Below are 26,235 nucleotides of genomic sequence, written 5' to 3'. Positions count from 1 at the left end.
TGGAATGACAAATTATTAAGTTCTCAGGGTCTTCTCTTGCCCATGATTATTTACACTCATCTGATTCTACTTGGCACTGGCTTTTCTTCCGACATATTATGCTTGTTTGGAACGGTCAACAAGGTGGAGCATGGATTTAGAGTCCCAGAATCAAATTGTGGCTGAGCTGTTTAGTAGTTATGTAACTCTAGGCTATATCTATTTAAGTTTGTCAAAGATAAGCAATGCTGGATACATTTTAAGGTGCTAAGAACAGATTTTAATCGGTAATATATTATTGAATTAGGGAAGGGGTCCAGCCTGAACCAAATTCAGCTTGAATTTGTACAGAGGTGGCTGAGTGTTTTAAAGGGAGAAGGAGGGAGTAGGGAGGGAGAATGAAAAGACAGAAATATGAGTCAGGGAAATGATAAATGACAAAATGACAGGTCGGTATAATTATTAGGCCAGCTGTGTGGGCTACACAGAGATGGGGAGACAGACTCCTATTTTTTTCTGATGATTACATTTCAAAGGGATGGCTTTCAAGTCCTTGAGACTCTACTGATTTATAGGAGATACACACCTCAATTGCAGAGAGGAGGGACTTACAAATTGTAAATCCCTTTTAGCAAATGCTCTAACAAATGGTGGTGAAGGGCCTATTATCAGTTGTTGGCTAGAACAAATTTTAAATTCTTTTTGGCAGCCTTGAGTATTTTAAAGATAGCTAGGGTCATCTTAGGGATGCAGCTTTGAGCTATCAGAACTATGTTAGTTGCCTTTCTCTCTTTTCTTCCTTTCTTTCTGATCTTATTTGTGTGTGTGTGTGTGTGAGAGAGAGAGAGAGAGAGAGAGAAAGAGAGAGAGAAAGAGAGAGAACAAATAGAGGGAGTGGCAGAGGGAGAGGGACAAGAGTCCCCACTGAGTGAGGAGCCTAGGTGAGACTTGATCCCAGGATCCTGGGATCATGACCTGAGCTGAAGACAGATGCTTAACTGACTGAGCCACCCAGATGTCCCTAGTGTTTGCTTTTTAAAAGTATAATTTGTGTGTGTGTGTGTGTGTGTAGGGGGGAGAGGATGAAATCAGTCATGCTGAGTTTGTATATTTTACAGGCCAAGACTGAGGTCTAGTTGAGAGGAAAGGTCAGAAGAGCCTGATTAGAGTTTGCTTAAGGAGAGAATCCTTGTCAATTCCCATCTAGAAAATGGGAGTATGCTTTATTTTCCTCCCTCATAAAAGGAAAATACTTGTTTCATCCTATCCTTTTCTTCTTGTCTTGAATGCATTTGTGTGAGAATGTGATGCTTGGAGCCGCAGCAACACCATAAGGAAATAAACTAACAGGTGAGTAGCTAACTCCCTAAGAATGACATTGTGGAAAATTAGAGCCTTGATCCTGGATAACAGCATTGAATCATAGGTCTAAATCTGGAACCAACTATTTCCAGCCCCCTCTTTACTTTTCGTTCTTCCCTTGTTATTTTTCTTTTAGAGAGCAAAGTGTGCCGGAGTGGTGCAGGTGGGCAGAGAGAGAGAGAGAATCTCAAGCAGGCTCCATGCTCAGTGCAGAGCCCAACGCAGGGCTTAATCTCACCACTCTGAGATCATGACCTGAGTGGAAATCAAGAGCCAGACGCTTAATGGAGTTCCCTCCTGGGGGGCCCCTACCCCCCTTTACTTTTCAATAAACTTAATTTTAGGATATAGTTACTGAAAAGTTGCAATAGAGAATTCCCATATACTCCTTATCAAATTCCATTATTTTTTAAAAGATTTTATTTATTCATGAGAGACAAATACAGAGAGAAGCAGAGACACAGGTAGAGGGAGAAGCAGGCTCCATGCAAGGAGCCGGACGTGGGACTCTATCTGGGCACTCCAGGATCCAGCCCCGGGCCAAAGGTGGTGCTAAACCACTGAGCCATCCAGGGATCCCCTCAAATTCCATTATTAACAACTTACTATTATCTGTTACAAGTAAAAAAAAAAAAAAAAAAAAAAAAAGCAACATGGAACATTAGTATTAACTAAGCTCCATGCTTTATTTGGATTTTACTAGCTTTCCCCCTAATATCTCTCTTCTACTCCAGGATGCCTTCCAGAGTACCACATTACACGTAACTGTCACATCTCCTTCGTTTTCTATGGTTTATGAGAGATTCTAAGTTTGCTTTTTTTCCCCCATGAATTAGGGACAGATTTTGTCAAAGTACATGGTCGACGTGTTTTTCGGTTTGTCTTGATGTTTTTCAATAAGAACCGGAGTTACAGGTTTTGGGGAAGAAGACCATAGAGGTGGCGAACCCTTCTTGTATCTGGGTAACAGGCTATGGACTTCATCGATCACCGTTAACCCTCATCACCTGACCAAGGCAGTATCCGCCAGGTTTCTCCGCTGGAGGTGACTTTCTCCCCCTTCCATCTTGTACACTTTGGAAGCGAGTCACTAAGAGGAGTGGGGAGGTGGGGGCAGAAGCTGAGCTTTAGATCCAGGGAGGATTTGGAATTCTGGGGATCTGGGATAGCCAGGCTCCAGCAGGAGAAGTGGGGTGGGGGTTATGGGGCAAAGGGGTGGAGGCCGGCCTGCGGAAGAAGAGAGGGGTGGGGAGGGGCGAGGTGGGGCAAGGAACAGGTGAGAGAAGATGGGAGGAGATGGGGTGGAGGCAAAGGTGGGGGGAGGTGGGGCAGAGGTGGAGGGAGGTGGGACGAGGTGGGACGAGGTGGGGAGACGTGGGACGAGGTGGAGGAAGGTGGGGAGACGTGCGATGGGGTGGAGGAAGGTGGGGGGAGGTGGGACGAGGTGGAGGAAGGTGAGGAGATGTGCGACGGGGCGGAGGGAGGTGGGACGAGGTGGGGAGACGTGGGACGAGGTGGAGGAAGGTGGGGAGACGTGGGACGGGGCGGAGGGAGGTGAGGAGAGGTGGGACGAAGTGGGGGCAAGGAAAGGTTGCCTGGTAGGGCCGGACGCTACCTGCCAGGGCTGCTGGGCCCGAGGGCGAGGCGGAGGCCAGGGGTTGGCGGGAGCAGGCGGGGAGCTGGCTGCTGCAGGGGCCAGGCGGAGCCGGGGTGCGCGCCCAGAAGGCCCTTCCCCGCTTGCTTCCAGTTTGGGAGAGACCGCCCAGAGCCAGTCCCGGGAGCGCAGCCTGGTCTCCCGCGCAGCTTGCGTTTATCTATCCCTGACGCCTGCGGTGGGGGGTGTGTGGGGGGGGGGCCGGCGCAGCGCTTCCGGGGAAACTAGGCGCACGCGCAGACGCACGCGCAGACGCACGCGCAGACGCACGCGCAGACGCACGCGCAGACGCACGCGCAGACGCACGCGCAGACGCACGCGCAGACGCACGCCAGGAGTGGAAGCCCCCGCACAGCGAAGCTTCCGCCCGGCGGCCGAGGCCGGGGGTTGGTGAAGCGTGGAGGCGGGCGCGACTGATGATTCGCGTGTCCCTCCGCTGCGTGGGCCGGCGCCTTAACTCCCTGTCACCTGGGCCCCTAGTCCGGGTGTCCTGGAGCGCTAGCCCGCCGCCGCGCCCAGGTGAGCCAGAGGGGCTTCGGCGTGAGGGCGGCTGGGGACGCGGGCCGCCCGGGGCCCGGAGCTTTCCTTCCCCTTTCCCTGTTGGTGTGAACAGCACCGCTCGGCCCGCACCGCCCCCTCCGTGGGCCGCGCGCCGCAGGGTCCCGAGGCCCGCACGTCCTTCCGCGGACGTCGCCCCTGAGCCGCGGTTTGAGGCGCGGGGGTCGGGGGATGCGCGGGAGCCTGTGGCCGGGAGTTGGTCCCTTCGGGGTACCGAGGCTCAGGCTCAGCCGCAGGGGGGAGGAGGGGGGAGCGAGGCCGGGGCGGGGGGAGGGGGTCCGACCTGCTGTCACCGCGGCCCGGGATGCCGGCGGGGTCCGTGCCCTCGGGGACCCGGCTCGCAGGCTTTGGGTAGGTCGCGGAGCTTCCGCGGCTGCAGCGGGGTGGTAACGGTGCCTGGCTTGTCACTCGTTTCCGCCCAGTGCTCATCAGTAGTGGATTTTTAAAGCCAGGAGTATGGCCAGAATGCAGGTACGTGCACCTACGGGATGTCCGTGTTGTGGCCCTTACGCGCTCCTGCGTTTATAAGTCCCAGAATAGGAGGATGTACGTACACGTAATAGTAAAAGCTTCCTCTTCAGGCACGGGTTTGAATATCCTGCCTTAAATTCTGTTTTATGAACACAACGGACTATGTCAAAAGCAAACCCAAAAGGAATCATTAAACGTCCTGCAACCTTTTCACTTAAGATATCTTGAACATGGGGGGGATCCCTGGGTGGCGCAGCGGTTTGGCGCCTGCCTTCGGCCCAGGGCGCGATCCTGGAGACCCGGGATCGAATCCCACGTCGGGCTCTCGGTGCATGGAGCCTGCTTCTCCCTCTGCCTGTGTCTCTGCCTCTCTCTCTCTCTCTCTGTGACTATCATAAATAAATAAAAATTAAAAAAAAAAAAGATATCTTGAACATGGGGACACCTTGGCACGTACCTCCTTCCTGTCAGTGGCTGCATAGTGGGTTCATGTCCATTGTCTGTCGCCCTGGTGTGGTTCACGGATCTCATCAGGTTAGAGACTACGATAGTAATTTTAAATTTTATGATCATCTTTTTGTGTTGTCTGATTTCTTGGCTCTCATTCCCTCCCTAATCTGTTGCAAACCTCCATTTACTTACATTGATTTCAGTATCCTGGTTCTAAGAACAAATCCGTATTTCCTTCGTATTAAAAAAGGATTTTTATTCTTCTAAGACTTTCTAGCTGATGGGGGCTCCATGGCTACTGTTTTTTTTTTTTTTTTTTTTTTTTGGTTTTGTCTTTTTAAAGATTTTATTTTTATTCATGAGAGAGAGAGAGGCAGAGGGAGAAGCAGGCTCCATGCAGGGAGCCTGAGGTGGGACTCGATCCTGGGTCTCCAGGGTCACACCCTGGGCTGAAGCCGGCCCTGAACCGCTGAGCCACCAGGGCTGCTCTGGTTCTTTTAAAGCATATTGGTGCTTAGTGAATGTGGATTAGCACTGAGTTATGTAAGTCACCAAAGCACACAGTTGTCAAGTCAGTTATGAGGATTTTGATGATTAATCAGCATTTAATAGGACTTCAAGATAAAACTATTTCACAAGGACCGGTATAATGGATATTTCCTTCCTGCACAAGGAATCACGGCTTTGCTCACAGTATAAATGCCTTGTGTACAAAGACACTTAAGAGAAACGGTTTAATAAATAACAGGAGTCTGTGTTTTTAAATCCTTGTAGGTACGAAGAATGGTGATTATCATACAAATGGGAAGAAAGGCAAAGAAAATGCTTTTTTTGTTTTAGGTTGGGCAACTGAACAGAAACTGCAATTTTAGGATGAAGAAGGGTGGAGGAAGAACGAGCCGGATCAGAAGACGGAAACTCTTCAGATGTTCTGTATCAAGAGGAGGTACAGTTTTGATCTTTTGGTGCCAGTGATGAAAGAAAGGAATCCTTGGTTGAGTAGCGTTAACAGATACACATAGCTTTTCTCAAAGGCAGATGGGCGATGTTCAAAGAGAATATTTCTTAAAGAATACTCTTTTTTATATTTTTTTTTTATCAGAGTTCAATTTGCCAACATATAGTATAAAAAACAAAACAAAACTGATGAACGTGGCGGGAGAGTGGGGGGAAGTGGGGCAAACCATCAAAAAGACTCCTAACTACAGAGACCAAACCGAGGTTTAGTAGAGGGGAGATGGGCGTGGGGTCGGGTCTAATGTGTGACAGGGACTAAAGAGGACAGTTGTGATGAGCACCATGTAATGTAGGGCAGTGTAGAATCACTGAATTCTACCCCTGAAAGTAATAGTAATTTTGTATTTTAATTCACTGGAGTTGGAAAAAAACTTGAAAATTAAAAAAAAAAATACTCTTTTTAATAGTGTCACTATGTCTTTTTAAATCCTTGTGGGGGATCCCTGGGTGGCGCAGCGGTTTGGCGCCTGCCTTTGGCCCAGGGCGCGATCCTGGAGACCCGGGATCGAATCCCATATCAGGCTCCCGATGCACGGAGCCTGCTTCTCCCTCTGCCTGTGTCTCTGCCTCTCTCTCTCTCTGTGACTATCATAAGTAAATAAATAAAAATTAAAAAAAAAATAAATAAATCCTTGTGGGACTGTGAATATAGTTCTCATTGCTTCAACTATGTCTTCTCTTGGGATGACTCCTAGGTTTCTGCTTCCAGGCCTGACCTTTCTCCTGACCTCCAGCTACCTGTAGAATATCAGTGTTTGGGTATAAATTTGTCATTTCAGATTCAGTGTAACGGAGTCTGAACAAGACATTGTATGTGGAAGTGCTTGGCCAATGGGAAAGTACTACGTAAATGCAGTTGTTATTTTTAAGAAAAATTAATAAAACTCCTCCTAGTTGGCCCCAAGCCTGTCAGCACCATTTGAGGCTGTCTTACTATTTCCTTCTTTGCGCTCTGTGGCCAGTGTCCTGCAAAATGTCATCTAGTTTTTCTTCCATAAGCTTCTCCGTCTGTTTTACTACTGGAAGATGATTTCAGGCGGCTCTGCTGGTTTACCTACACCCTTGTTTTTCTTCCCTGCTTGTTATTCCATTTGTTGCTGTGAGTCTCACTTTCCCAAGGGACAGCTCACATGTTGCCTTTTCGGTTTAAAAGCCTCCAGGGATTTTCTTTCATTCCCTTTTGCGTGATATCTGTGGGCTCCATCCTGTCCCTCCTGTACCAGAAGCATGTTCCCTCCATGCTGTTCCCTGCACGCAACCCACACATTCCTGATGATCCTTCAATCTAGAACACCTGTTTTCCTTCTCCCTGCCTTTTCAGTTTTTCTCTGGTCTTTAAAACTGAGCTGAGATCTTGTGTTTTTGGTAATGCCATTTTCAGTTTTCACTAAAGTCATCCTTTGTTATGATACTTTTTGGGTGTTATTCTTAAGGACCTATGACTTTTTAGTTGTTTCTTATGGAAGTGTTATTTCCTAGCTAAGTTAACTTTTGAAGTTGAAGAACATGTTGAACATTCCCCACTGTGGTTAACATAGTACTGTGTGCATAGTAGTTGCTCATTAAATGCTCACTGATTAAATGCTGCTACTGTAAAATCTATTCTCTAGTTTTGGTGACATATTTTGGAAACCTTATTATCTTGGGTCATGTTTTTAAAAAAGTTTTATTGAGGTATAATTGTCATACAATGAATGTCAATATTAAAGTGTATTAATTTGATAGATTTTGACATGTATGTTCACACAGGAAGCTATCACCACAATTAAGATAATGAACATGTCCATCCATCTCAAGAAGTTTCCTTGTTTCCCCTTGTAACCCTTTCCTTTTGCCTCTCTTTAACTGTACCCTGCCCCCTGCCCCCACCATCCAGGCCAGCACTGACGTGCTTTCTGTCACTATTGATTTATTTGCATTTTATAGTATTATATGATCCTATAGTGTATCATAAGATGTAATAATAACATAGTATTTGGCTTCTTTTACTTATCATAGTTTCAGTGTAGGTTAAGCTTTTAAATAAACTGCCAAACTGTTTTTCAGGAGTGATTGTATAATCTCACATTTTTTCCAGCAGTTTATGAGAGTTCTATTTGCTCCACATTTTTGCTGACTTCTCATTGCCCTTTTGACTCTAGCCATTTTAATGGGTGAAGTACTATCTCACTATGATTTTGATTTGTATTTTCCTAATGACTGGTGTGCTTATTTGCCATTTATATAGGTTTTCTGTGGTTGACTGTGTAGATCTTTTGCCCATGTTTTTATTAGTCGGTTTTCTTTTTTCTTTTTTCTTTTTTTTAAATTTTGTGTGGTTATGGTAAGCAAGACATTACTTTCAATTACATCTCTCTGGTTCTATTTGTACTTTTGGCTATTGATTTCTGCACATCTGTTTTTTTACTGCACTTTCTTAGTTCTTTTCTATATATTTTTTGCACTTTTTTGAGCTGAAATGCTAATTCTTATTTATTTGTTTATGACTTAATTTTTAGAATTTCGGTACAGTTAATATACAGTGTTCTCCTAGATTCACGTGTGAAATGCAGTGATTGAGCAGTTCTCTACATTACCCAGTGTTCATCAGGATAAGTGAACTCTTCACTCTTTGCCTCTTTCATCTGTCTCCCCACCCACTTCACCTCTGGCAACCATTGTTTGTTCTCTGTATTTGAGAATTTGTTTTTTATCTTTTTTTTCTTTTTATGCTTGTTTCTTAAATTCCATATATGAGTAAAATCATATAGTACTTGTCTTTCTCTGACTGATTTCACTTAGCGTTATAATTTCTGGATCCATCCATATAAATGGCAAGATTTCATCCTTTTTTTGGCTGACTAATATTCTATTCATCTATCGATACCTGTCATTCATATCTTGGTTATCGTAAATAATACTGCCATATACATAGGGGTACACATATCTTTTGGAATTAGTGTGTTTGTATTCTTTGGATAAATACCCAGTAGTGGAATTATTGGATAATATGGTAATTCTATTTTTAATTTTTTGAGGAAGCTCCTTACTGATTTCCACAGTGGCTGTACCAGTTTGCATTCCCACCAATGGTGCATAAAGGTTTCTTTCACTCCATTCCTTGCCAATGCTTGTTTCTTGTGTTTTTGATTGTAGCCTGACAGGTGTGAGTTGATCTCATTATGGTTTTGATTTGCATTTCTCTGATGATGAGTTGTTCAGCATCTTTTGATGTGTCTGTTAGCCATCTGTGTTTTCATCTTTGAAAAAATGTCTGTTTTATTTTTCTTGACTACTTTATTTTTCTTGACTTACTGATTCTTTTATAAGATAGGTGTTTTGCAAATACTTTCAATCATTCCGTGGCTTTTCTTTTCATGCCCTTAACAGTGTCTTTCTTCTGAAGAACAGAAATTTAAAAATTTGATAGTCTTATTTGTCAGTTTCTTGTTTTAAAGATCTTCCTTTTGGTGGTGTTACCTAAGAAATTTGCATAACTCAAGGTTGCAAAGGTTTTCTATGTTTTCTTCTAGGAGCTTTATAGTTTTAGACTTTATATTTAAGTCTGTGATTAATTTTTTTAAAAAGATTATATTTATTCATGAGAGAGAGAGGCAGAGACATAGGCAGGCACCCCAATTTTGGATTAATTTTTATATGTTGTACAAGATAGGAATACTTTCTTTTCTTTCTTTTTTTTTGCGTAGGTAGATCCAGTTGTCCTAGCAACATTTATTGAAAAAACTGTCCTTTTCCACTGAATTGCTTTTGGACCTTTGTAGAAACCTCAACTATTAAAAAAAAAAAAAAAAAAATCCAACCAACAAACAAAACAAAACAAAACAAAAAAAACCCCTCAACTATTTATATATGTCTGGGTCCTTTTTTTGGACTTTCTGCTCTGTTCCATTGATTTCTTTTTGCTAGTCTTGATGACAGTGTTACATAATCTTGGTTACTGTAGCTTTATAATGAGTTTTGAAATGAGTATTTTTAAAAAATTTATTCATGATATAGAGAGAGGGAGAGAGAGAGGCAGAGACGCAGGCAGAGAGAGAAGCAGTCTCCATGCAGGGAGCCCGATGTGGGACTCGATCCCAGGACTTCGGGATCATGCCCTGGGCCAAAGGCAGACGCTCAACCTCTGAGCCACCCAGGCGTCCCTGAAATCAGTATTTCAAAGTGGTTTTGACTATTGTAGGTCCTTTGCATTTCCATATAGGTTTTAGAATCATTTTGTCAGTTTTTTACAAAAAGTCTGCTTGAATTCTGATTTGGATCATATTGAATCTATAGATCCCTTTGGGGAGAATTTGATGCCTTAACAGTGTTGAATCTGCCAACCCATAAACAAGGCATATTTCTCCATTTATTCAGGTTATTGACTGTAGATCTTTAAAAAATTTTTTTGTGATAAAATACACATAAGGTAAAACTGAACGATTGTGACATTTTTAAGTGTAGTTCAGAAGCTTTAAGTACATTCATATTGTCCAACGAATCACTGGAACTCTTTTCATCTTGCAGAACTGGTACTCTATTTCCATTAAATAGTGACTTCTCATTCCGCTCTTTCTCTAGCCCCTAGCAGATACCATTTTGCTCTCTGTTTTTGGTGAATTTGACTGTTCTTGGTAGCTTGTATACATGGAGTCATACAGTATTTGTCTTTTTGTGACTGGCTTATGGCACTTAGCATAAGGCCCACAAGATTCATCTATGTTGTAGCATGTGTCACAATTTCCTTCCTTTTTAAGGCTGAATAATCCATCATATAGATGCCACATTTTCTTTGTCTGTTGATAGATACTTAGTTTTTTCACTAACACTTGGCCATTTTTGAGTAATGCTATGAACATGGGCAAATGTCTCTTTGAGATCTTGCTTTCTATTCTGGATATATATCCTGGAGTTGCGGGGTCAGTTCTTTTCTTAATTTTATGAGGACTTACCTGTTTTCTGTTTTCCATGGTTTTCCATGGTAGCTGTACCATTTTACATTCCCACCAGCAGTGCTCAAGAGTTTCAGTTTTTCCTTTGGCAACACTTCATTTTGTATTTTTTTGATAGTAGCCATCCTAATGGATATGGGACGATACACATTGTAGTCTTTTTTTTTTAATTTTAATTTATTTATGATAGTCGCAGAGAGAGAGAGAGGCAGAGACATAGGCAGAGGGAGAAGCAGGCTCCATGCACCGGGAGCCCGACGTGGGACTCGATCCCGGGTCTCCAGGATCGCTCCCTGGGCCAAAGGCAGGCGCTAAACCGCTGCGCCACCCAGGGATCCCCCACATTGTAGTCTTGATTTGCATTTTCCTAGCGGTTAATGATGAGCTTTTTTTAACATACTCGGTTACCATTTATATACTATCGTTGGGGAAATGTCTCTTCAAATCCTTTGCCTGTTTTTTGCTTTTTATATTATTTATTATTCACTTATTTATTTGCTTGTTTTTTTTTTTTTAATTGGGTCTTCTTTTTTCTTTTTCTTTCTTTTCTTTTTAAGATTTTATCCATTTATTTGAGATAGCACAAGAGTGAGAGAGCACAAGCAGGGGAGCGGCAGAGGGAGGGGAAAAGCAGCCTCTAGCCTGATGCAGGGCTTGATCCCAGGACCCTGGGATCACAACCTGAGCCAAAGGCAGATGCCTAAGTGATTGAACCACCCAGACGCCCTAGGTCTTTTTTCATATAGGCCTTTATAGCTGTAAATTTCCCTGTCTCACAGTTGTAGAAGCCAGAAGTCCAAAATCAAGGTGTCAGCAGGATTGGTTTCTTCCCAGGGCTGTGAGGGAACCATCTGTTCCAGGCTTCTCTCCTTGGCTTGTAGATGGCTCTCTTCCCCCAGTGTCTCTTCTGTCATCTTCCCTCTATGCCCATGTCCAAATTTTTCCTTTTTATGACACTAGTCCTGTTGGAATAGGGGCCACCCTAAATAACTACCTTTTAACTTGATTACTTCGGTGAAGACCCTATTTCTGAATAAGGTTATATTCTGAGGCACTGGGGTTAGGACTTCAACGTAGAATTTTGGGTGCACACAGTTCAGCCCATTGGTACCTTTTATTTATTTTTCTTTCATTTATGTTGGCTAGAACCACTAGTGCAAGGTTGACTGGAAGTGTCTTGTTCCTGATCTTAGAGGGAAAGCACTCAATTTTTCATAATTATGTCAGTTGTAGGTTTTTTGTTAGTCTATCAGGTTGAGGAAGTTCTCTTCTATCTTGTTCTCTTCTATCTTGCTTGTTGGTGTTATTTATCAGGAATGAATGTTAGGTTTTATCAAATGCTTTTCCTTCATCTTTGAGTTGATCATATGGTTTTTCTCTTAGTTTACATTATTTAGGTACTACTTATTCTCATTTATGACATGACCATCTGTCTGAGACGTTACTTTTTATTATTTTTTTGAGATAGTAAGAATGGGTTGGGGAGACAGGCAGAGGGGAGAGAGAAAAAAATCTTAAGCCAGGGATGGAGTCCGATGAGGTGCTTGATCTCATGACCTTGAGATCATGACCTGAGCTGAAATCAGGAGTCAGATGCTTAACTGACTGAGCCACTCAAGGTGTCCCTGAGACAGTTATTTTTTATAAATGGTACTGTGATTATATATTGATTTTTGTCACCATTTTATCTTTGTTTTCCTGGTTAGTGAATGAGAGTTACAAGCCTGAATTTATAGAGCTTAAGAAGTGGCTGAAAGATAGGAAGTTTGAAGATACAAACTTAATACCTGCTTGTTTTCCAGGTAAGGTCTCTAGCATCATCTCTCAGGACTTTGCTCACATGAGAGACATGTGGGCCCAGGTGATGGGAAAGCAGGGACAGTTCTTGAAGGTGGGCTGTATTCTCCTTTGGAGCACATCTTCTGTTGTGTGTCAGACTTCCTACTTTGTAGCTATTAATATTTATTTATACTTTGTTCTTAAAATAAATTGAAGTGGCTTGGGAGAAATTCCAAAATGGTAAAAATAATACTAAAAATTAAAAAAGGGAAAGTGAGAATAGAAAAATAAGATGAAGATGGCATAAGGATAATACATAAAAGCCATAATTCTAAAATCTTGTTGTATTCCTGTTCAGCCACAAATTTGACTATCCTTCCAATGGCCAATTTATATGATCAGTTACCTGAGTCTTTATGTTCTGTAAGCAAAACTAACTTGTTTACTCAGCAAAGTGCAGGTATTCCTGAACTTAGACCTTCCCAATGAAGACGTTTATGTAATATGACTGGTGTCCTTATCGTCATACTCATAGTGGTTTCGTGGGATTTTTCAAACCATGCAGGCTGATGAGATTATCCCATAGCTCAGGTGAGTTGAAATAGATTTTTTTTTTTAAAGATTTTATTTCTGAGAGACCTGCAGAGAGAGGCAGAGACATAGGCAGAGGGAGAGGTAGGAGAGGTAGGCTCTCTGTGGGGAGCCTGATGCAGGACTCGATCCCTGGATCCTGGGATCACAATCTGAGCCAAAGGCAGACGCTCAGCTGCTGTAGAATAGAGACAGTTGTACAATCAGGGCCTTGAAAGTCTACATCACAGAGCAGGTGCAGATCTTTTTTTACCGTACAGAAAAGTAAATCATATGCCTCTGGGTGCTCCTTTGGGACACTGAAATAATTAAATACCCACTAGGTAATTTACCTTTGAGCAAATTGACTTCTTTATACATCATCAAAATAAATGATGTGGCCATGCTTGAATGAGGTGATGTGTGTAAAGTTATTTCCTACACATCAGGATGGCTTTGGGCTAAAATATTTGCTTTGAGCCATTACCTGTTAGGGCTGCTCCTCTTGAAGATGGTAAACCAGTTTTGTCAACTTCTGACAGGTTTAACTTTCTGTTTTTGTGTGTGAAGAAGCACAAAAACAGGGAAAGCCACACTTTTTTTTTATTGGATGGAGTTCTTTACAAGACGATCTAGAAAAAATAGTGTTAGGAGTGGACTGTGCCTTTGGCCTACCTGTGCCTCAGCTGTCACTTGGCCTTGAGAAGGATAGGATTAAAATTACCAAGCAGGGATTGGCATATGTTTAGGTGGAATGTCTGAAAAATAATCTATCATTTGGAACAGTGGAGAGTGAACCAGTTTTAGTGCAACAAGTCTTTCTGGGCTCATCTCCAGATTCACTGTCACAGAGAGGCTGAAGCAGAATGGTTCAGTAATGGTCACAGCCCACTACTTACAGTTCTGGGGCCAAGGAGCCTTCTGTCTTAGGCAGTTCGAGCTGCTATAACAAATTACTGTAGACTGGGTAACATAACTGATTCCCTCCTCACAGTCTTGGGGCCTGGGAAGTCCAGTATCATGGTGGGCACAGATTCAGGGTCGGGTGTGGAGTGAAGCCAGGTTTGCAAATTGCCATCTTCTAGTTGGGTCCTCACATGACGGGAGATTCAAGAGCGGGACCGGCTTTCTGGTCTCTTCTTAGGGGTGCAGTAGGCACTAAATCCCATTCATGAGGGCTCCGTCCTCATGGTCTAAGCACTTACCAAACGTTTCCCACCTCCTAATGCCATCACACTGGGGGTTGGGATTTCAACATACCTTCCCTAAGTGCTTTATATACCTTAATCTGACAGGAGGGGACGTGTATAGGAGTCTATCAGAATGTCCAAAATTCTGGGGAATTAATCTTAGTTTGTGGAGGTGCAAGAACAAGATTCCTAAGTTGCAAGCAGGGTTCACAGTCTTCAGACTCTCACCTGATTCATGCTTTGGGAATTGACCCCAGTATTTGTTTTTGCCACCAAAAGCACTGGCCACATATGAGTCTCCTAGGTGGACTTAATGATAGCAGAAATTTTCAGGTGCCGAGAAGCCTATAATAAGCTTTCCTTTTATAAGATCCTAATGGCCACTTCCTACCTTGCCTTAGTAAGTGCAGGTTACTGTGGTTTGTTTTCTGATACTGAACACTGTATTGTAGAAATACAGGTGAAGTATTTTCCAGGGTTATTCCATATACTAAGTTCTATTCACATATGCAGTTTGAAGAGAAATTTCCACTTAGCTTAGCAAAATAATTTTTTAAAGGATGACTCCATAGAAAAAAATCCTTCCACTAGTAGTTGGTTCCAGGGTTCTGGCCCACAGGGATAATTAACTCTGCCATGAGACACATGGAAGAAATTAAATCAGTTTTTGAAACCAAAACCATGTGTCTGAGCACACAGTATGCTTCTGGGTAGAGAGATGAGTTAGGACTCATCAAATAAGACTTACCAGACTTCTGATCTAGGATCAAGGCAGGAGTTCCCTCCATGAACTAGGAGCTCCCACTAGTCCTGCAGGGATTGACCTTTGCTGAACTATATTCCCTACTAGTTGAGAGAAAAAGATCAAGAATTATGAATTTGAAAAGATGAATATTCTACACCTTGTGTAGTAGTTATAGGTCAGAGTGTATGTAGGCCTGCTGGGAAAGCTACTGACTGTTAGAGGAACAGAGCCTTGGGCTTAGAACGGTACACTTCGGGGTGGTAGTGGTGTTGACCATGCAGCTGGTGAAGTTACTTGCTGTGACTGCTCTGGTCGAGGCCTTGGCTAATCAGGAGGAGCTGGCCCTGGATCTCCCCTGTTGAGCTCACCCAGTCAAGGAGAGTCTAATGACTTTCCTGGTCAGAGAGGGTAGGGCGTGGTCTGAAGGCTTTGTGGGACCTGAATGGGTTTATTGGTCAGCCAGTCAAAGAAGCCTCATCACTGGGAAGGCTGGCTCTGGTAATGAGTAAAAGTGGCTTGAGGGTCCAGCCTCTCTGGTTGGGTGGGCTTCAGGAGTAGGCCCCCAGTGCAGCTGGTAGGCCCCAGGGGAGAGGGTCCAGCTTGAAGGGTCCTATTAGACACCCAGGAGCAGATCCATATAAAGTCGATGATCTTTAGATCTTGACTCTGCTCTTCAAGGGTCATAAACCCAAAAGGAGGTCAGGACATTATCTAGAAGGAGCTTCTTGATCCTCTGTTTCCCCTGGGAGTCAAAGGATGAGAGAACTTCAGTGTGTGTAATTTTGAGGTTTATTTGCATGTTTTTAAAAAGCTTTATTTATTTATTTGGGAGAGAGAGCAAAAGAGAACTCGTGCATATGAGCAAGCCAGAGGAAGGGGGTTGCTAAGGGAGAGAATCTTCAAACAGACTCCCCACTGAGCACAGAGCCCAACTGATGCTTGATGCGCATCCCATGACCCTGAGATCATGACCTGAGCTGAAACCAAGAGTTGGATGCTTACTGACTGAGCCACTCAGGTGCCCCGTTCAATTGCATTTTCTACTCAAAATGATATCCTTAATATCTTGAAGACACAGGATTTTGTTGTTGTTGTTGTTGTTTTGTTTTGATACCATAGGATTTACCCTTTTTTCTTTTTTGTGTCTTAGGTACAGGAAGAGGGCTGATGAGCAAAACATCCCTGCGGGTAAGAATTTCTGTTATCCTTGAAACCTAATGTAGATTTTGTTCCTTTGTTTTTGTGGTTCAAATCAGGTGAATGAAAAATATTTCAGACACATAGCTATTTTTTACCTAATGGTAGGTTTGAATGTAATTGTGTCAGTTAGCTTTAAGTTTGCTGCATAGAGTGACAAACCCAAAGTAACAGAGCAGAAGTTTATTTTGCTCTCAAGTAAACAGGCCTGGATGGGCAGACCTGGGCTTGTGTGGTGATCCCATAGCTGTGAGAGGCTCAGACTCCTTCCAGCTCTCTGTCCACATTCTCGGAGAAGCCCTTCACCCTCAGGTCCAGGGAATAGTTCCTGGAGCTGGAGCAGCAAGATGGAACAAGGGGGTGAGGGAGGGCAGGTTTCCTTCTTTTAAGAAAATTCTAGCCTTCTCCCATAGACCAGGTACACAGCCCTAGCTGGCTGTGAGGGCGGCAATTTGTGTCCTTTCCCTGGCATAGTGACCTCCTGATAGGATTGCACGAATGGCTGGAGGAGAAGGGACGTGTTGGGTTGGCAGCTAGCCATCTCTGCCACAGCAAATTGTACAGAGCAGCCCGTATGTATGATAAATGTACCTGGGGAGGGAGCTGCTCTCATCTGAGAGGGTGCGTGAGTCAGCAGAGGGCAGAGCCTCAGAGCCTGGCTCTGGACTGCCTACAGCTAGTGGTGGGACCCGGTTAGCTCCTCTCCTTACCTGGCAACGAGGAGGTAAATGACACAGAGGATCTCTAGGGTCTATTGTATTTTTTTCCATGTTACTTAAAGGATATCTAATGCATGGTTTTTTGTGAAGCTAGAAATTAATTCCTTAGTTTATTTTTAGTTCCTTAATTATAAAATCCACCTACGTGCATACACGTTTAGCCTAAAGAATGGTCCTTTTTAATGTTGTAATTCTCTTTTGCTACTTTTTTTATTTAAAAAATTTTAATTGTAAGATATATATGACAGAATTTACCATCTTAGTTGTTTTTAAGTATAGATCAGTGATATTAAGTGCAGTCACATTGCACAATTTTTTTATGTTTTAAAGGAACATATAATTGTGTTCCTGCTATTTTGGGAGGAGAGATACACTTCTCATGTATATGGTAGTAAATGTAGGTAGTCTTTGTTTAGATTACGAAATAATAATTGGCCATTTCTTCACCTCTGCTTTCAAATACAACCTTTGGTTAAACTTTTTGAAAATTGGGACATAAGTTACACAGAGTGAAATGCACTCTTAAGTGAAATGCACTTTTATGTGTCCAGTTTCGTAAGTGTTGATGAAGAGATTTACTCTGTCAGGATATAGAACATTTTATTAAGTGGGCTTTTTTTAAATCAGAAAATTGTAGCATGTTGGAACAGGAAGGGACTGTCATGATTGTCCAGCTTGATCTTGATTTACAGATGAGAAAACCAGAAATTGAACCCAGAAGCTTTTGGCCTGAGATCTTTAACCAGCTTAGATGCCAGTTACAACGAAAGCCAGGATCTTAATTAACATCAGGCTTCTTGGTGCTTTGCTTCTGGTGTCTGTGACTTGACATCCTAATTTTTCTTTTTATATTTCTATCTCCGTGGGAGGAACTGAAAACTATACTTTTGCAGGTGGTAAGATGAACCCCTTGTGGTGGCTGGGCTGCCCTTTTCTTAGTCTGGTTGCCACAGGTTATATGTATGGAGAAGAGGCCATTACTGGGAATAGTCGCCAGACACACGGATTTCACCAGATAGAGTTGTTCTCAGCGGTTTCTGCCTGTTTCCCATAACACTGTGTCCCGGTATAAGAATGTGAAGGAGCAGTATGATTTGAGTTGTCAGACAGTTTCCACATTCCTTTCTGGTGAAGGGCTAACTGCTAGTGGATGCCAGTCACATAATTCACCTTTAATTCTTGTTGGGGTTGTAGTACCTGCTACTGGAGCAGTCTTGCCTGCACCCGCTGACTCAGGGACTAGGGAGCCAGATGATTGGTGGGCACTTTGGGTCTGTGAGTGGGGTACCCTGGGTTCTTAGTGGACGACGATTGTGGACCCAGGGACACAGGACCTTCCCAGAGCACGAGTGTTCTAAACTTTACTTTCTTTTTGGTAAGGAGGGGCAGATGATTATTTCGTTGCCTGAGAGTTGCCTGATCACCACGGACACAGTGATTAGAAGCTACTTAGGGACATACATTGCTAAGTAAGTGACCGCACACATGCTCGTCCGGTGCAGGTGCTTGTCTTTTAAAGTCCGCGGCATTGGCGAATAATGTCCTCTAAGGCATAGTTCATTAGGACCAGCCTCTGTGTACACCTAATACATATTTGAAATGATTGAAAGGGTTTATTCTGTTCTTGAAGTTTGTTCTTAATTCATTTTAAGCTGCATTTTTAAGGGTTTTAGTAGGCTGCCTGGGATATGGGTTTGAATCCTGACCTATCACGTACTAGAAAATGAAGATAAAGCGGGAGAACAGATATCCATCATTCTGAGGACCTTGACTCCTCCTAGCCTGTTCTTTATGATAGTAGGTCTCGACAGATGTTACTCTTAATTTTACCCTTACTGTACTTGCTTGAATTCTCCTTCAGCTGCAAAGAGCTGTTGACATTATGAAAGAGTGGTTTGTTTAGCATAGAAGAGAGGAGGCCAAGTTAGGAGAGGACTATTTGCTGCCTGTTGGTATAGTGGGCCTTTGTTGGGGTGGGCTTTCTGAGGACAGAGTGAATGGGACCTGTAGCAGAAGGGGTTTCTAAATAATGAGGGTTATATGATTGTATTGTTTCTTAACTCAGGATCTGAGCTCTGGACTTAAATCTCCTTGGCATGTTTTTATGAGGGCAAATGTATCTTTATTGGCCTGAGTAGAAGCAGGGTTGCTCTTAGTATTAATATTTTCTATATCATTCTGAAAATTTGAGTAGGATATTTAGTAATATAGGGATCTGGATTTTGAAGGATTAATGAAACCTCTAAATACATTCACACAACATGAGATCTTTTTATTGCTAACAAATAAAAATACTGCAATATATAGTTTGTAATAGACTGGGTAAATTTAGGGATTAAATTTTTAGAACTTGAGCAAATATATATAATGAGCTGATGTAGTTTTCTGTGTAGGTTAGTGTCCTACAGTAAAACTTTCTGCAGTGATAGAAATATTTCATTCTGCATTGTTTAGTATGGTCGTTGTTAGCCACTTAGGCCTATTGAGCGCTTGAAATGTGGGCTACATGACTGAGGAATTGAATTTTAAATATTAACTTTAAATAACTAAAATTGAAATAATTATATGGACCCAGTGGTTATTGTATTGGATGCGGCCAGTCTCTAGGTTCTTTCCACTAGTTTTCTCCCCACCAAGTTTGATACCTTTATCCGAGTGAAATAAGTGAACTTGGAGCAGCAGCTTTAAAACTGGAGAACCAAGTTGGAAGCAAAGAGGTTGTTTGCCAAAAGGACTGTTGCAAAGCTGGAACATGGGTTAGTGAGACCGTTCTCGTCACTAGTCAGTGTGACTTGTTTAGAGCATTTACATCAGCATTTACTTTCTGCAGAGGAAATTCTTGAGGAAGCAAAACCTTGGGTGCATTTGAATAAGCTTGGAGGATCCTGATAGATTGGCCACAGTCCCTCTGGGAGCAGAACAAACCACTAGGATATCTTTTTATCTATCTGGCTTGTTCTATATTAGATAAAAGTAATTCTTTGATCTGGCTTGTGTTTTGAATAGGTGGCAGCCTCCCCCATCTCCTCTGCTGGCTCTGTGCACCTTTTTAGTTTCAGAAAAGCATGCTGGGGACCAGTCTCTCTGGAAGCCTTATCTGGAGATTTTGCCGCAGGCCTACACCTGCCCTGTGTGTTTGGAGCCAGAAGTGGTGAATCTTTTCCCCAAACCTTTGAAAGCAAAGGCCGAAGAGCAAAGAGCCCGTGTGCAGGAGTTCTTTTCTTCCTCCAGAGACTTTTTCTCTTCCCTGCAGCCCCTGTTTTCTGAGGCTGTTGAGAGCATCTTTAGCTACAGGGCCCTCCTGTGGGCTTGGTGCACGGTCAACACCAGAGCTGTGTACGTGAAGCACAGGCAGAGGCAATGCTTCTCCACGGAGCCAAACACCTACGCTCTTGCCCCATACTTGGATCTGCTGAATCATAGCCCCGAAGTCCAGGTGAGAAGTTGAGAGCATACATGTTCTGTTTTGACAGGAATGTCTGTGATGTATAGAACCTGACTTTAAAACTATAGACAGAGGTGTTGCTGGCTTTAGGTAAACCTGCCTGCCACCAGGTATTTTTTATCTTTTCTCCCAGACCCCTTTTCCTTCCTGGTATGTTCCCCACCCCCTCTGTGTTTTCCTACCTGCTCTCCAGGCCCTCAGAGCTTAGTGTTCTATCCCCCTGCGTGGCCTTAACCAGCAGCACTTGTATTTCCCAGCTTGGGGGCAGAGTCCTCTTTCCTCCTGCCAGTATGGGGACTAAAGTCTAGAATGCTTTCCTGACACCTGGTGGTATTGCTGTCAGTGTTTATCTTTGCTGTGATCCCTTGATTTACTTGCTCTCTCCCTCTCTGAGCTGTTTAAGGATGTGGGCTATGCCTTATTTCTCCCTGTAACCCAGTGCAGAGCCAGTCACATGGTAGGCATTTGATAAACCTTTACTGAATGGATGGGTATTTGTGGGGAAAAGGAGTCTGAGAAATATTAAAGAATCCCTCTTTGGGAGATAGTCCTAGATCTCATCCCCAGCCTTTTTCCCCTATGGCACAAAAAGCAGATGACAATACTTGTAGGCATGCTGGGCTAAGTGCCTGACTTTGAGGGCAAAGGTGTCCATATGTTGGCTTACCTGTAACCTGTTCAGGGTACACTGGGAGGTACACTGGCTGGGCCTCTGCTCGTGTAGTTCACTTCATACTCCACCACACTTGGAGAGGATCCTTGACACTTGGCTAGCCCACGTGCTGGTGAGAGGGCAGCATAGGAAAGCCTGTACTGTGCTTTCTCAAGCAGAGGCAATCTTCTTGTCTGTCTGCTTGTAACTTTTTTAGAAAGATGCATTTGTGACAGTATTAAGCAAAGGAGCTAGAAGTTCTATGGCTGTTTCTGTGATTGATATTGAAGTAATGTTTGGGGCATACATATAATAGGGTGCTGGACACAGGAACCTCACTGGGGTGACTTTATTTTTATTGGGCTGTTAGTGCCTTTGTGCTTTAAGCCAGTGATTTTACAGCCATCATAGAGGCCCCACAAATTACAGCCTGTGACCAAGGGCCCTGGCAAAACCTAAAATACTTGCTCTCTGGCCCTTTATGGAAAAAAGATTGTTGATCCTTGGTCTAAAGCGTGTTGTAGCTGGCTCTTGGCATGTAACTCGAAACCATGGCCATAATCTGTTGGTGGTGCAAGCTGGGGATTTCAGCCCTGTTACTCATCCTTTCCCTGTCATTGCTGGGGTTTACTGTGTAGTGTGGCAGCCTCAGCACTTGTACACACGCCTTAGTGTGGAGAGCAGTAGGTCATCCTGCTGCTCTAAGGCTCTGTATGGTGAGACCTGAAATTCGTGTGTTGTCTTGACATCTTTAGGTCTCGCAGGGCCCCAGGGGCCTGTGAGTTCCTCTGCTCTCACTGGATATGCTCCCACCCAGAGGGAAAGACCCCATCAGCAGGACTAGCGACACTCTGCCTGGTCCATAGCCTGATGGTTTCCGCTCCCTGCCAGCCTCTTCCAACGAGCTCTCACATCTCCCCACAGGAACCAGGGTTTCACCTCTTGTTACTCCAAAGCCTGCTTCCTGTGTAGCCCCTGCATGGCTGGGGTGTCCTTTCCACCAGGGTATACATGTAGCTAGAAAACTGTTCTCTGTCATACCTGTCCACTTTGGCCATCCTGAGAACCCGAGGCAGGACCCCTTCCCTCACGAGGGATGACGTGGAGGCAAAACAGGCCCAAGTGCAGGCCCAAGTGCTTTTTCCCCACACGTAGTTAAATTCAGTGATGAGTGTTTGAAAGCTACACCTGACTTTAATACAGTAAACTTAATATTTGCAGTTTCACGCTTGGCTTTAAACAAAAAAATCGTTAATTTTTTTTTTCTAGGTAAAAGGAGCATTTAATGAGGAAACTCGCTGTTACGAAATTAGAACGGCTTCAAATTGTAGGAAACACGAAGAGGTGTTCATCTGCTATGGCCCTCATGATAACCAACGGCTGCTCCTGGAGTATGGATTTGTTTCCATCCATAATCCTCATGCTTGTGTTTATGTCTCAGAAGGTTGGAATCAACTTTGTTCTTACTAAGAATTTACAATTTCTTTTCCCCATCGGGGGGTGTGTTTCTTTTAAGTTTTAGTAAAAGTGGCAAAACCTTAAAATGTGTATCATTTATTTTCCCCTACCTAAGGGAAAATACTCTCACTGACCATGTGATTTGAGTGTTGAAGTGAAAAACAACAAAAGCTCTGGTCAGTACTGAGGATTGGAATAACTCCGAAAAAATAGTAAGGCCACTAAGTAAATGAATAGAATATTAAAAAGTTGGGAAGAAATGGAAATTTTTGTGCTGAGACCTTGTCACTGTTACTAAATACAGGATGGATTTGAGAACAAAAAATAAATATTTAAGCACCTACTGTCTGAGGCACTGTGCTAATAATGGATACAAATATTACATAGTTTTGGGGGTTTAATGCCATGATAAAATGTTGATCTCAGTTATTTTTTCTGTGACCTACTAACTAGCCATCATTGGTATTACTGTTCTTAAAAATAATAATTTAGGGGCACTTGGGTGGCTCAGTGGTTGAGCGTCTGTTTTTGGCTCAGCTCGTGATCCTGGTGTCATGGGATGGAGTCCCAATCGGGCTCCCTGCAGGGAGCCTGCTTCTCCCTCTGCCTGTGTTTCTGCCTCTCTCTTTTATGAATAAATAAATTCTTAAAAAAATAATTTAGCTATTAAATTGATGCCATGGAAATTCCAAATACAGTATTAATAACAGTACATAGAAAAATGGTTCTTTCCCCCTCTTCCTGAAGCAGCAGAGAAATAATTTTGTAGGCCATGAAGAAATGTGGCCAGAGGTTTACCGACTATATAATTTGGGGTAGTTTTAATATAAGTTGTAGTGGAAATAGAACTTGTTCAAGATGAAACTACACCATCCTATAGGCAGAATAATAATGTTATTTCTCAACATAGAAATTAAAAAGCAAAAACTGGGCCTTGCTGGGTCTCTGAGAAAACTAGCTTTGAGATTAGCCTCCTGTTATCAGAATCACTTTAATATTAATGACCATGAAATACTGATTTGCAAACAGTTTGAGCAAAATTTACATTTTAGTAATTTTTGCATTTAAAATAAATATTATAAATATAATAAAATCAAAACGTAGGACTATAAAAAAGAAATTTTAAAAATAGAAAAATCAGTCATTATACTGCTACCCCAAAAAGCTTTGCTAATTTTTACCTGTTGACTTTCAATTCCTTATACCCAGTTTTGAATTCTGGCGTTTGAAAATTCACAGTTATAAACAATTCCTCATGTTTGTACAGCTCCTGTACTTTTGGTGGCTGTAACTTCCATCCTCCTGCCACTGTCTTAATTACCTGGTTCTGTGAATTGATTTGCTTAGTGGGGACATGTGTTGAGGTTGTGGATATTTTCTCCCCTGCCCTGGAATTCCTCTAGCTTTTCAGGGGCTAAATAAAGATCTCATTGAATTGAACCCAAGTGGTGCTTTTTTGGTGTGAATTAGGTAAAACTGTTTACACAAGTCTTGATCATTGATGGGTGGGAGAGGAACTGTAGAAGGTCCACACTTTTGTCTTATGGTACCCTAAATTTATTTCATTCCTATCTTTTTTTTTTTTTTTAATGTAGATATACTTGTTAAATACCTTCCAACAACAGACAAACAGATGAACAAGAAGATTTCCATTTTGAAGGATCATGACTTTATAGAGTAAGTGTTTTCTCTGTCTCTTAAAACTATTCCTTCAGGAAACTTTGATGAGAAGATTGAGGGTTGCATTTCTCCAGGTACAGGATACCTCCTGACTTGTACAAGTTGACAGGTAGGTGTTTATCGAGCATTTCCTGTGTGTAGTAAATTGTGCTTGATGTGGGGCTCACAAGGGGTATAAGATACTTTTCAAGAAACTTATTTTAGGGGACATGAGATACAAACTGGAAGGGTTATTATACTAACAGAAAGCCCTGTTGATCTAGATTGGTAGTCCAGTGTTTGTCTCCAACACAGGGTGCAGTGGAATGGCATTGAGCTACTGCAGGCCAGGCTGGCCTCAGTCACCCAGCAATGTGGCGCAAGCACTTAGGGCACCGGGCTAGGAGCTTTGGCCAGGTGATTCTCTGCCAGGTGGGATAAATAGGGTTTGAGGCTCTTCCTTTCAGATTTTCTTCTGTAAATAAAACTAAGTTTTAAGTGGTCCAGGAGCAGTGTGAGGGCAATCTGGCTGCTGTGGCTGCCATTTGATGCCCAGGGAAATGCTGATTCTTCATCTTTCATCTCACTAGGACCCATGACACTGGCCCTTTTCCTCTGGCTTCCTCATCCACATTCAGTTCCTTATCAAAATTAATTGGAAAGTTTTTTACCTTTTTTTTTTTTTTAATGATTTATTTATTTTGGGGAGAGAATGAGCAAAGAGAGCATGAGCAAGGGGGAGGGTCAGAGAGGAAGGGAGAAGCAGACTCCCTGGTGAGCAGGGATCCTGATGTGGGGCTCGATCCCAGAACCCTGGGATCCTGAACTGAGCCGAAAGCAGATGCTGAACCAACTGAGCCACTCAGGTGCCCCTTTTACTATTTTTTTTAAACAGAAAGTAAGATTTTTTTTTTTTAAACTCTGGCTTTATTCTTAAGTATTTGCAGACTTATTTTTCTCTTTTGCCTTTGTGACCAAGATACAAGTTACATAATGTTTAGCCCCTTCAGAAAATAGTTGGCTCTTCAGCCATTTGCCGTGGTGTCATGAAATATTGAAATGACAGGTGTGTTGTTATTTGTTTTTATGCTTTAGAAATTTGACATTTGGATGGGATGGACCATCTTGGAGGTTGCTCACAGCTCTTAAGTTGTTATGTCTGGAAGCCGAAGAATTGTAAGTTTCATGTATGTTGGTCGTGAACTGTAGTTACAACCTGGAGGTAACCTTGGGGCTTCTCTTGGCTTACATTCAAATACCCATTCTGGGAGGGGGAGGAAGGAATGACATTGTATACCAGGAGGCTTAGCCTCTATGGAACTTGCCCATGCTGTGAGCGATTTAATACTAAGTTTTCACCATTTCTGGAATTCTGGTTTTAGAGTTGTAATCAGAGTACATGGGCCTGAGAACTTTTTATTCTCAGGTATTTTTCCCTGGTGACCTGCAGCTGGTTGTTTAGAGTATGTGTGTGTGTATATATATATATATTTTTTTTTTTTTTTCATCTTTAAAAAAAATTTTTTTATTAGAGTTTGATTTGCCAACATATAGCATAACACCCAGTGTTCATCCCATCAAGTTGTGTATGTTTTTAAAAGATTTTATTTATTTATTTATTTATTTATTTATTTACTTACTTACTTAAGAGAGTGCGCATGCACGCGATCATGTGCATGTGAGTGTCACAAGGGCAGGAGAGGGAAAGAGAGAATCTCAAGCAGACTGTGCTGCACGTGGAGCCTGACATGGGGGTCCATCTCAGGACCTTGAGATCATGCATGACCTGAGCCAAAATTGAGAGACGGTCAACTGGCTGAACCATCCAGGCACTCCTTAGAGTAAATATTTTAAAAAATATGAGCATTGGCACTTTATAGTGAAGTCCCTGAGTATTGTCCCTGAAGTCCCTGAGGAATTGTTTTTTCCTGGGGGCAAACAACTCTTCCCACCTGGTTCTATCCTGGGGCACACGTCCAGCCGCTTGGTAAAGGAGAGGCCTGGATATTTCATGGAGGAGGCAGGTAGAAGGGGCCCTCGGTGTAGACTCATTACTTTGAGGCTGCCAGTCCCCCCTCCCCCCCCGCCCAGCATGGAAAAGACTGTCCAGTGCAGGGACCTTTGTCAGCCTGGATCCACTGCTTAGCTTAGCAAAAGCTCAGATGAGAGAAACCATATGAGGAGTGGACTTGCCTAAGATGGTGACCCCATCCGCGAGTGGTTGGGAAGACTAAAGGGGATAATGTATAGAGATGCCTTCAAGTAGTTGATGCTCATTCAGTGACTCCTGTCAGGATATCGCTTACTTCTTTTTCTGTAGGGACTCTGGGGAAAAATTACTCCCTGATCTCAACACCAATAGATGTGTTTATTCTCAGCACATGTTGTGTTTTTATCTT

The 26,235-nt window shown here is 42.9% G+C and overlaps 1 protein-coding gene and 1 long non-coding RNA gene across 16 annotated transcripts in view; one reads left to right on the top strand and one right to left on the bottom strand.

Moving 5' to 3' along the window:
- Nucleotides 1-1,730: 1,730 nt before the first annotated feature.
- On the bottom strand, nucleotides 1,731-3,167 carry LOC140621337 (uncharacterized). Its single transcript, XR_012021048.1, has 2 exons — nucleotides 2,957-3,167; nucleotides 1,731-2,431 (listed from the first exon to the last, which is right to left on the bottom strand). It is a non-coding gene; the product is annotated as an uncharacterized lncRNA (long non-coding RNA).
- A 136-nt stretch (nucleotides 3,168-3,303) lies between these two features.
- The window catches only part of SETD4 (SET domain containing 4), an 84,184-nt gene continuing 61,252 nt past the window's right edge, over nucleotides 3,304-26,235 (top strand). Inside the window, exons 1-10 of one of the 15 annotated variants that reach the window (XR_012021387.1) lie at nucleotides 3,869-4,024; nucleotides 5,315-5,420; nucleotides 12,129-12,224; nucleotides 15,857-15,894; nucleotides 18,003-18,091; nucleotides 19,629-20,058; nucleotides 21,989-22,163; nucleotides 23,773-23,854; nucleotides 24,152-24,268; nucleotides 24,932-25,012. Coding sequence is in view for 12 of the 15 variants with exons in the window: in XM_072806883.1 (XP_072662984.1) it covers nucleotides 4,010-4,024; nucleotides 5,315-5,420; nucleotides 12,129-12,224; nucleotides 15,857-15,894; nucleotides 18,003-18,091; nucleotides 19,629-20,058; nucleotides 21,989-22,163; nucleotides 23,773-23,854; nucleotides 24,932-25,012 (1,112 nt within the window). In the remaining 3 variants the exon portion in view is untranslated. Of the gene's footprint in view, nucleotides 3,515-3,860; nucleotides 4,025-5,248; nucleotides 5,421-12,128; nucleotides 12,225-15,856; nucleotides 15,895-18,002; nucleotides 18,092-19,628; nucleotides 20,059-21,988; nucleotides 22,164-23,772; nucleotides 23,855-24,151; nucleotides 24,269-24,931; nucleotides 25,013-26,235 lie in introns of those variants that run through there. The other 14 variants (XM_072806892.1, XM_072806885.1, XM_072806886.1 and 11 more) reach the window with 14 other exon arrangements.

The sequence above is a fragment of the Canis lupus genome, chromosome 30, assembly GCF_048164855.1.
Source record: "Canis lupus baileyi chromosome 30, mCanLup2.hap1, whole genome shotgun sequence".
Taxonomy (NCBI): domain Eukaryota; kingdom Metazoa; phylum Chordata; class Mammalia; order Carnivora; family Canidae; genus Canis; species Canis lupus.
The sequence above is the reverse complement of the archived record's forward strand: the minus strand, read 5'-3'. Positions and strand labels throughout refer to the sequence as shown.